The sequence below is a fragment of the Physella acuta genome, unplaced genomic scaffold (genome assembly GCF_028476545.2).
Source record: "Physella acuta isolate Inbredline_101_S28 unplaced genomic scaffold, ASM2847654v3 ptg000889l, whole genome shotgun sequence".
Classification (NCBI taxonomy): Eukaryota; Metazoa; Mollusca; class Gastropoda; family Physidae; genus Physella; species Physella acuta.
The window spans coordinates 297,744-308,815 of NW_026732406.1; the positions used below are offsets into that span (position 1 = coordinate 297,744).

The 11,072-nt window shown below is 38.4% G+C and overlaps 3 protein-coding genes across 13 annotated transcripts in view; 2 read left to right on the plus strand and 1 right to left on the minus strand.

The window, feature by feature from the left end:
- Positions 1-2,901, plus strand: part of LOC131952680 (trithorax group protein osa) — a 28,888-nt gene extending 25,987 nt beyond the window's left edge. For all 9 annotated transcript variants that reach the window (XM_059315438.1, XM_059315443.1, XM_059315440.1 and 6 more), the window contains one exon: positions 40-2,901. In XM_059315438.1, coding sequence (XP_059171421.1) covers positions 40-2,714 — 2,675 coding nt within the window. In that variant the 3' untranslated portion in view covers positions 2,715-2,901. The remainder of the gene's footprint in view (positions 1-39) is intronic.
- LOC131952686 (cilia- and flagella-associated protein 298) overlaps positions 1-11,072 on the plus strand; it is a 53,687-nt gene that overhangs the window by 24,834 nt on the left and 17,781 nt on the right. The window lies entirely within an intron of this gene.
- LOC131952684 (DNA helicase B-like) lies at positions 4,974-11,050 on the minus strand. The gene is made up of 9 exons (XM_059315453.1): positions 10,894-11,050; positions 10,279-10,462; positions 9,634-9,718; positions 8,243-8,684; positions 7,324-7,395; positions 7,060-7,215; positions 6,029-6,247; positions 5,597-5,705; positions 4,974-5,335 (listed from the first exon to the last, which is right to left on the minus strand). The coding sequence occupies exons 1-9, from the start codon at positions 10,987-10,989 to the stop codon at positions 4,974-4,976; spliced, it is 1,725 nt and encodes a 574-aa protein (XP_059171436.1). The 5' UTR covers positions 10,990-11,050.

The window sequence follows — 11,072 nt, forward strand, 5'->3', positions numbered from 1 at the left end:
AAATTTCTTACCAATAATACCATTTTGTAATTTTTGCAGCTCCTTTTGAAGCCTGGAGACTGATGCTAGCTCTGAAATCAGGGCTTCTAGCTGAAAGTACATGGGCACTAGACACCCTAAACATACTCCTGTATGATGATGCTACGTATGGCTACTTCAGCTTAAATACTCTACCAGGGCTGCTCGAGGTGCTCACAGAACACTTCAGGCATTGCCTCATGCAAATGTTTGATGAGTTTCAAGATCTCGAAGAAGGACAATCCAGAAGGCATCGATATCATAATTACAAACTTAAGGTCAAACCATTGTCCTCTTCACAAGAGGAAACTTGTGAGCAACAAGTTGAAAACCAAGGTGAAGATGAAGACAAAAAGGACGACCCTAAACAATTTCGTCTGTCAGGTCCCAATTACACAATGATATCTAGAAAAGGGTTGCCAGTCAAGGTTGACCCCAATCCCGCAGACACAACTGTTGTGGAGACCAAAGACTGGGACCTGTACACTAACTTTAACACTGAACCTGATCATTGGCTTTCTGGTCGGGGAGATATCACTCACCATATATTGACTCATTTAGAAAGTGACAATTCTAATACATTTCTTTCTGGAAAATTTAGAAGAAAAAGAAATAGATGCAGTGAGGAAGAGGAAGAAAAGTGCTCTGATTCATTTTGTTTAGGTCAAAAAGGTGTTAAAAGTTGCAAAAGAGAACAATGTGATGCTATAGAAGTTAATTTTAGAGAAAGTAATAACAATAATGACAGAATAGGACTTTGTCAGAGTGATACAAAATCTGAAGAGCAGCATAAAGCTATGTTAAGCAATCTGTCACCTGTTAACAATGTTGCAGTTTCAAATGATTCACCCACCCTTGAGCCCAAAAATCCAGTCACTGACAATTCCATCTCCGAAGCATATCATTCCAAACTGTGCAATGGTGAAAGTATTTCTGAGGGAAATAAAACTGGTGTCACACCTTTGGAAATTAAACAAGAACCTGTTGAGAACAGTGACAAAAGTGATAGTCACACTGACCTTTCCAACAGTGACACCAAAAGTAAAGAGGTTAAAGAATCTACCGCTAATGATCTTGATGGTGAAAATAATTCACTAAAACCTTACACAGAGGAAGATGAGACAAAAAAGGTAGAAAGCTGCAAAGCTGATAAAGAGAACACAAAATGTAAACCAGTAGAAAATGGAGAATTAGAAGAACCCAAACTGTCCCCCATGGTGAATCATTTGGACAAGACTAATTCCCCACCAGCTGCTGATAAGAACCATTCAGGGGCAGACAGCTCTAACAAAAGTGAAGAAAAGGAAGCTGACACCTGTAGCAACAGCTCCCCACCTGTTCTTAAAGCTGAGTGTTTTGATGGTGAGGAAGACATGGCTGTGGATGCAACAGCTGAGCCAATGAACAGTACCATGAACACTAGTGGCAGTGGGGTCAGTATGGAAGCTGATACCAGTGCTGTCATGGAAACCAGTCTTACTGGTGATGGTAAGGAGATAAAAGAAGAGAAAAAGATGGAAGGTAAACCAACTGAAAAACAGGAAACCGAGCAGTTAGATGAAAGCTGCTTTAAGAAAGCATTGATGGGCTGCGAGAATACAGTTTTTAATGAAAGCTATGTCTCTGAGACAGAAGAGTTGTCAGCCAGCATTGTTGCTGATATGCTTAAAGAAGATGAGCATATGGAGGATGAGGCATTCCAAAGAGATGATCCCCCACTGTGTGTTACACCTGAAAGTAGAGATGAGCTAGGCAGGCGCTGTGTGTGTATTTCCAATATCATTCGCTCACTTTCATGTGTACCTGGCAATGAGGCACGGATATGCAAGCATCCAGGTATCATGAGGGTTTTAGGACGTTTGCTCTTGCTACACCATAGCCACCCAGAGCGACCACCCCCCAGAAAGTTGCCAAGTGGGGATGAAGAGGAGGAAGAGAGGGAGGAGCCACCGCGGGTGTATGATGATGAACACTGGTGGTGGGACTACCTGGACCAGCTGCGAGAGAACACTCTAGTTATTTTAGCTAATATTTGTGGACACCTTATGTTAGGCAATTTTTCTGAGCAAGTTTGCTTTCCACTGTTGGAAGGTCTTCTCCACTGGGTTATTTGTCCTGCATCTGTTGCCAGGGATCCTCTTCCAACTCTGACTCCAGGATCTGTATTATCACCTCAAAGACTTGTGCTGGAAGCACTGTGTAAATTGTGTATTCATGAAACCAACGTTGATCTGCTCCTGGCCACTCCCCCAGTCAAACGACTGATAGAACTCTTCAATGTCTTGGTGCGCTTACTGGCAGACAGAAACCACCAGATCACAAGAGAGTTCTCCATTGTCCTCCTGTCTCTGCTAGTCCCTGGTGAGTCAAGTGCAGCTCGTGCAGTTGCCTTGCAGCATCCATGCGTCTCCCTGCTTGTTGACTTTTTGGAAACCGCTGAACAAAATGCTCTTGCCATAGCCAACCAGCAAGGGCTTGAAGTGTTACAGAGTAATCCCGAAGTGATGGGGACGTCCCTAGACATGCTCAGACGTGCCGCCTCAATACTTCTCCACATGGCTCGTGTACCAGACAATCGCAAGATGTTTGTCCAACAACAAAGTAGACTGTTAAACCTGGTCATGTCCCAGATACTTGACCAAAGCGTATCCAACACCCTGTCTGAGGTTCTGTTTGAGTGTTCTCAGTTCTCATGACACCCTACCACTCACTGCTGTTGCTACAACTGATCTACTCTAAATCTCACTCACTGGCACACACAAAAGAAGGATGTGATTTTTTTTGCAGATTTACTTTCAGATCTGTACCAGATCAAAATGTTTTAGTTTTAAAACTTTTCCATCAATGTTGCTATCTGACAAAATATTTTTTTTGTTATGTCTTCCTTTTTAATACATAGCCAATGAAAATGAGGTGTTTTTTTTAAAAAAGCGACGAAAATTAGAATATAAGATTTTATATTCATTATCTAGGGAGAACTGTAATTGTGAAAGACTTGGATTTTGTTAGTTTTTAAAAGTAGGAAATAAATGGATGCCATGTTAACTGGATGGCAGGCCCTGATTTTATATATTTCTTCTTTTCTGTGTAATATTGGACAATTTATTTGTTTGGATATATTCTTCTTGTGACAACCAGGAGCATCAATACAACTTTTTTTATTGTCTGAATTAAAATGTCTTGCTCAAATCTATGTTCTTACGTAACTAAAAAACACAAGTTTTGTTTTTGAAATCCTACTGCTAACACAATCTGATTGTTTATCAAAGTATATGTAAAATTTTAATTTAAAATTACTAGGCCATGAAGCAGTACATTATTGCTTCTGGTATATTTGAAATTTCTCATTACAATATGATTTGAAAAAACAACTGGAAGCAAGTTTACTTTTAAAAATGTTAATTTTAGCACACCACTCCCCTCTCCCATTATCCACATTTCCTATGATTTGTGCTATAAAGTGAAATTTCCATTGGTGTCAAATGTTATATACATTTTTTTCATGGAATATAAACCTTTGTGAAATGTCAATAAATACCTCATCCATAATCTACTAAAAGAGCAAGGGAAAAAATGTACATATTTATAATGAATGAGGCATTTACTAAACAGACTTGTTTTTGTGAATAGATAACAAACAGTTAGTGGAACCAAATAAATTATAGAACACAGCTGCAATGATGGATCCCACAGTTCTCTCTGAGGTGTCAATTTTCTTTCATTACTAATTCTTTATGGATATTTCCACTATTTTCATATTATTACTTTCCATTCATTGGAATCATATGTAACTTTCATGGTTGATATTTAATTATAAAATGTTGTCATGATTTCATCATACTGTAAAAAACAAACTATTCAGATGTGTACAATAGATGTAAAGGGTCAGAACCTTCATGTTATTCAACACAATTTTTTCCATGAAGTAGCAAGCTAAGAGATCCCTACTGCCATGTAAAGTAAACATATCATTGTGTTCTTTCATATTGTCATTTCCCTTTTCTAAGAATTTTTTTTGTATTGTTGATGCCATATTTAAAAGAATCTATTTAATTGACTAATTTGTACAGCAAATCTAAGCATAATGCAGATGTATTTCCCAATCTTATTTTGGTTTGTAAATGTTTGCATCTAGCCATCCCTCAAGCACAACTTTAAAAAATAAATGAAGGGGTTTTGTTTTTCAAAGTTGTGTGTGTTGAGGGAGGTGAAGTGGTACATTAATTGTAAAGGGATGTTGTTTTTAAATGAATACATAGTGGATGTATAATTGTGCACAGCTAATAAGCTCAGTAATGTTATGTAAAGACATAAGTTGGACTTTACAAGGCATTGAGGAGAAGCATTTTAATTTTAGAGAATTATTTAAAATCAGTTCTGCTTAACTGTACATAGTTTGTCAATATTTGTTTTTATTGTGAAAGGGTAGCGGAGGAGGAAGGCATGAATGCTCTCTTGGTATGTTGCTGCAACATTTTTTTAAAGCATTGTGCTTGTTATAAGTAGAGGGGAATCTTCCACACTCAAACCTGTGTAGTCAGGCAGTATTTGAGCAGATTAGCGGTGCAAATTGTTATTGTAACTTTGGCTACAATTTCCTTTGTGTACAAATGTATGATGAAAACCATGGTATCTGTATTCAGTCTGCAGGTTCTGGCTTTTCAAATTTACAGCCATAAATAGTATACATGTTGTATTGTTTCCTTAGGTTTTTTTTCCTGAAGAAGTGTTGCAGAGATGTTGTGTTGTTTGTTTTAATATTTTCACTGTGCTCTATTTTTTATGTATAAAAATAAAATACTACAAGAGATTTGTCGATTCATGTATCAGTCATGTCCACTTTTATTGAATAAACTTTTGTGATTCTACATGCAAGGTGTTGCTTAATAATTCAACATTAAAACATGCAATATTGAGTAGTTTTATTGTACAATAAAATATAGGCTCTGTTTGCTTTATACAAGTTTTCTTCTAACATCTGGGACTTTTCTGGGTAAGGGGGATTCATTATCTGTCTCTGCATTGATGTTGAGAGAATTTGTGAAAGTTAAGGCTAGTCCTGGACTGGTCTGTTGATTTTCAGGACATGGTTTTTTGTGTGGGGACATTTCATACTGTTGGTTGCTGGCTGCTGGTGATTGTGGAGGGGAAGCAGTTTTACTTCTATATTCTGGCATTAAACTCAGGTCAGTTTCTTGGAGGGCTTGTGAGCTGGACAGCCAATCTTCTTGTGTACAGAGCAGCCAATCTTCTTGAGCATTGTCCATTATCTGACTGTGGGTGACATTTTCTCTTTCTGTCTGACTGTTAATTGCATCTGGAAAAAAACAGTTATTTTTGTAAAAATATAGGATCAACATGTTAGCACAGTTAATTTGCTAAAGGTACAGTTGTAATTAATTTACAATAACTGTTAAGGGATAAGATTGAATGTTATAACTTTGCTACTTAATTCACCAAAGGATATGCCTGAGATTTTAGAGTGGTGAAACCTAGTTTACCAAAAGACATGCATGAGATTTTGGAGTGTATACAATCTAGGTTACCAAAGGACATGCCCCAGATTTTATCAACTGACCTGAGTCTTCCAGCAGCTGTAGCATACTCTCTGAGAACTCATCTGTAAGGCTTAAACAGTCATCACACACGGTTTCCTGGTAACTTGTGTTGGCTGCCTCTAGGCATGACTACATCAATTGATTTTAAGTGTTTTTACCATTGTGCACACATCAGTTTTGTTATAATAGCTGATAAGGTCATTAAAACTAAAATTTGAAATGGATCTTTCCAAATATGGAAAGATGATAATGATTAATTAAATTCTTCCTAAATTTGTATAAATTAAATGACATAAACAAAATTGCAGATAATTGCAGATTTTTCCTCTATGTAGATCTTTTTGAATTAAAATAAGCCTTTAAACTACATAAAGCTATGTAGCCTATTAAGTATAAAAATTGGCTATAAGTATAAGTATTGCATATTGAATAAAACAGAAGGAAAACATTACCATGATGAAGTCAAAGTTCTCTTTGATCATAGCTCTAAGTCTCTGGCGCAGCCAAGAGAAGCGAGGAGACTCCCGTCTATTGACAGCAGTAAACAGCTCTGTGTACGGACCAACCACGTAAACTGCCTTCTTGCCTCGTGTGATGGCGGTGTAGACATGTTGCCAGTTTTGTGGGATGGCCGTACCGAGGACATACACAACCGTGTCCGACTCGGAGCCCTGAAAACAGTGGAGAAAAACATGAGAAATAACAGAAAGGTGGGGGCAGCGTGGTTGGGCGGGTGAGCATATGATTGCTACCTCCAATAGGTCAGACCCCTGGGTAGATGAGGTTTGTTAGCTGGGGACAGAGTGGTCGGGCGGGTGAGCATATGATTGCTACCTACAATAGGTCAGACCCCTGGGTAGATGAGGTTTGTTAGCTGGGGACAGAGTGGTCGGGCGGGTGAGCATATGATTGCTACCTACAATAGGTCAGACCCCTGGGTAGATGAGGTTTGTTAGCTGGGGACAGAGTGGTCGGGCGGGTGAGCATATGATTGCTACCTACAATAGGTCAGACCCCTGGGTAGATGAGGTTTGTTAGCTGGGGACAGAGTGGTCGGGTGGGTGAGCATATGATTGCTACCTACAATAGGTCAGACCCCTGGGTAGATGAGGTTTGTTAGCTGGGGACAGCAACCCATCTAGGAGAGAAAACTCCAATATCGAATAACTGCTAACAAGCAGAATGTTAAAAGTATATATTTATGTTAAAAGTATATATTTTCTATATAAATTCCATTTCGTTCGGAGGGGGGAGGGGGCGGCGGCGGGCGGTAGACTCACTTCGGGAGGGCGGAGCTCCACATAAGAGATGCCTTGAACAAACACTGAATCTGTAGGCTATTTAAAGACTTTGTTATTCAATTCAAGTATCACAACAGATTGTAGGCAGCCATCCAGCTAAACTAATGTTAGACAGTGCTGTTGTAGGCAGCCATCTAGCTAAACTAATGTTAGACAGTGCCACTCTACTGTTGCTGACTGACCTGAAATGTGTGGATTGTGCGGACCCAAGAATGCTTCATGTGGCACTCTCTCCGCAGCTGTTTCATGGGGATGCACACGACCCTTGGCACCTCTGGATCACGGTCAGAGAGTACCAGGTATTTTACTGGCTTCCCATCATCTAACTTCACAATCTCCTGAAAAAAAAAACATCAACAATTATTCATTCCTTTCTTTTGCAATAATTTCTCCCTCTTTCAAGCAAAAAATATCTTTACAAAATAAATATTTTAAAAAATTCTTACATCCATGATAAAGAAAACTTCCCCATTGCAGAGTTTTTCCTTACTTTCTCCAAATAATCTTTCATCTGCTCTCTGGAACAAGACAGTAAAATGTCATGAGACTTTTAAATATTTCCAGCACAAAAAGAAAATTGAATTTAATCTCATTTGCCATTAAACAAAAAAGGTGGTCTTGTAATTTCAATAGCACTGCCAGTTAACATGAAAGGTTTGTCACCTAGAAGAAAATGTCTGTCAGTATAAGGTGACAGACCCATTTCCTGAAAGATAGTGATCTCGTATATAAGCACTGAGTTATTTAATAATTCTTGTTGCTCCAAGGATGACAATTTTCAGCTAAATTGTGAATTAATGAATAAATGACAGCACTTAGTGACTTGTTAGACCATTAGCACTTACTGGTTAGTTAGACCATTAGCACTTACTGGTTAGTTAGACCATTAGCACTTACTGGTTAGTTAGACCATTAGCACTTACTGGTTAGTTAGACCATTAGCACTTACTGGTTAGTTAGACCATTAGCACTTACTGGCTAGTTAGACCATTAGCACTTACTGGTTAGTTAGACCATTAGCACTTACTGGCTAGTTAGACCATTGGCACTAACTGGCTAGTTAGACCATTAGCACTTACTGGTTAGTTAGACCATTAGCACTTACTGGCTAGTTAGACCATTAGCACTTACTGGTTAGTTAGACCATTAGCACTTACTGGCTAGTTAGACCATTGGCACTAACTGGCTAGTTAGACCATTAGCACTTACTGGTTAGTTAGACCATTAGCACTTACTGGCTAGTTAGACCATTAGCACTTACTGGTTAGTTAGACCATTAGCACTTACTGGTTAGTTAGACCATTAGCACTTACTGGCTAGTTAGACCATTAGCACTTACTGGTTAGTTAGACCATTAGCACTTACCCGCTTATTTGCCCATTCTTTTTCTTTCTTCTTGGCCCTCTCAAGCCTCTCTTGCCTGCTCCTCTCAGCCTCATTTATTCTTTCTGCCTCCGCCTCCCTCAAGCTGTTGACTGTCTCCTCCAACACTGCATCACCCCCTGTCAGTAAATCCACCACAGCGATTGCATCGAGGTAACTCTGGTTTCCACTCACCTCCTGATGTGCTTTACCTGCCCCTGTCTCATTATTTCTACCCAGTGTTTGTTTAGCTGCATGAAAAGCTTCTTGGAGCTGGGGTGAGTCTTTGAGGTACTGGCTAATGATAAGCCTGCAGTGGTTTGTGAGATAGGCATTCTTGCCGAGACAAATTTTGTCACCAATTTGAAAGTCTAGCTTAACGTCTTTGATTGGGTGGTTGTTGTAGTGTTTACAGCACAGCTCGTTGACTGCCCTACAGTGGGCACTGGGGATACAAGGCAGACACGTGTTTTCTAAGTAGGGTCAAAGGGTAAAGCAAAAAGGTGTCATATTGTTCTATTTAGACAAATATTTTCTAAAAAAATTCAAATGGTGTAGCAAAAAGGTGTCATATATTTGGTGTGTACCAAGATTTTACAGAAAAGGTAAATTTTCATCAGTAAGCTGGACTCATGCCTAACATGCCAGGTACATAAAATAGCTGGATGGACTCAGTGATGTCCTACAGTTACAAAGTTGTACTGAATGGACTCAGTGAGGTTCTACAGACATGCAAGGTACACTTTTGTACTGAATAGGCTCAGTGAGGTTCTACAGACATGCAAGGTACACTTTTGTGCTCAATGGACTCAGTGAGGTTCTACAGACATGCAAGGTACACTTTTGTACTGAATAGGCTCAGTGAGGTTCTACAGACATGCAAGGTACACTTTTGTGCTCAATGGACTCAGTGAGGTTCTACAGACATGCAAGGTACACTTTTGTACTGAATAGGCTCAGTGAGGTTCTACAGACATGCAAGGTACACTTTTGTGCTCAATGGACTCAGTGAGGTTCTACAGACATGCAAGGTACACTTTTGTACTGAATAGGCTCAGTGAGGTTCTACAGACATGCAAGGTACACTTGTGCTCAATGGACTCAGTGAGGTTCTACAGACATGCAAGGTACACTTTTGTTCTGAATAGGCTCAGTGAGGTTCTACAGACATACAAGGTACACTTTTGTGCTCAATGGACTCAGTGAGGTTCTACAGACATGCAAGGTACACTTTTGTGCTAAATGGGCTTAGGGATGTCTTATGACTTCAAAATTTTAGTTGGCCACAACTTTTCAATCACTTATGAGGATTAAGCACAACAAAATACAAAACTCTTCAGTCTGAAAGGTAAAAACAGGTTACACTAGAAACAGAATAACATAGCAATGCTTACTTTCTGAATGTTACAAACTGTGAGTCCACATCTGACTTCAAAGCTGGAACAGTTTTCAACAAATGTCGTATTGCTTCATCCCGATCTGGACAAAAGGTCAAGAATAACATGACACATTGTGATAAATGTTTCACTCTAGGTGATGATATGCATTGAGAATTAAATTTCTAAGATAATAACATTCAAATTTATTTCAATTAAATTTAAACCCTATAATACGTTGAAAAAGATTTAGCTGCAAAACAGGGCTAAATAAACTGGTGACCGGAAAGATGCACAATGGAAAACTGTGCCCATGAAAGTGTGCAAGGGAATTTTTTTTCTAAACTGAGCAATAAAGACATTAAAAGAGTCACTACATGTAAATTGTAGCATAATAAAACTTATTTCCATGAATTATGATAAAACTAAAGTGTAGAAGTATAATTAGTTTGTAATTGCTCATTTTTCTGTTTGCATAGTTTTCCTATTGTATATTTTTCTGGGAACCAAATAAACTACAGGCATTTCTGGAGAAGCCATACCCAAAAATTGTCTAGATCACGATAATGTAATCCCAATCCTAAACAAATTCATCAAGTTTAAATTATTGATGAACCAGCTACACCAATGTGTGCTGGTGGTTGATCTAGAAAATCCTGTTACCATTGTCATCTCCTGAAGTGTCGACTAGAGTGAAGCCACGCCCACTGTCAAAAGTTGGCATGGTCATACTGGATATGAGGGCAGCGTTGTGGACAATCAACTCAGACTCAGACCTGTGGTTGTGGGTCAGGTCAATACTAAACCCAAGGCCATTACCCACGTGACATAAGGTGTGGTAAACATCCTTTAAAAAAACAACCACACATCAATTCAAAATGTAAAATATTTAATGTACATGGCACAAATGATAATCATAACAATTATTGTAGTCATTTAAATTCCTCTAATTACTTTTTAATTTCTTATTGATTATTTGTACTTAAAATATATTACATCATTAAATATGGAATAATGTCCATTTAAAAAGTGATCCCAAAAGCTTCTGAAATAATTTAATGATTACTTTAAATTTAAAAAAAAATTACTTTTAGGCTACTGGCATTTGTATAGTTACTATTTATTTTCTCATCTTAATGGATCTACGTATTTTACTTGTTAGCAATAAATTCCTAGCAATAAATCCCTAACAAAATATTGTGCCCCTATGAAAAAATGTGTAAAACAAATGACACAGCCCAACTGAGATATTTTAAAGAGTAAATCACCTGGATTTACCTTAAAGAGTTCCCCTGGTTCTATGGATGGCAGCTGTCTGAAGTCACCCAATAAGATCAGTTTCTTCAAGTCTGCCTCAGCCAACAAAACATTCATGACAGACGCAAACAGACGCACGGACAGAAGTGAACACTCATCTATAACTAAAACCTGAAATTGCCAATTTAAATTTGTATCAA

Bases quoted from the DNA above. Each gene is read 5' to 3' on its own strand.
- LOC131952684 (XM_059315453.1), bottom strand. From the start codon at position 10,989: ATGAATGTTTTGTTGGCTGAGGCAGACTTGAAGAAACTGATCTTATTG. The intron at 7,396-8,242 runs GTAAGTGCTAAT...GTCTTGTTCCAG, and splicing joins AAGAATGGGCAAATAAGCGG to AGAGCAGATGAAAGATTATT. The intron at 5,706-6,028 runs GTAATGTTTTCC...CAATTGATGTAG, and splicing joins AGAACTTTGACTTCATCATG to TCATGCCTAGAGGCAGCCAA.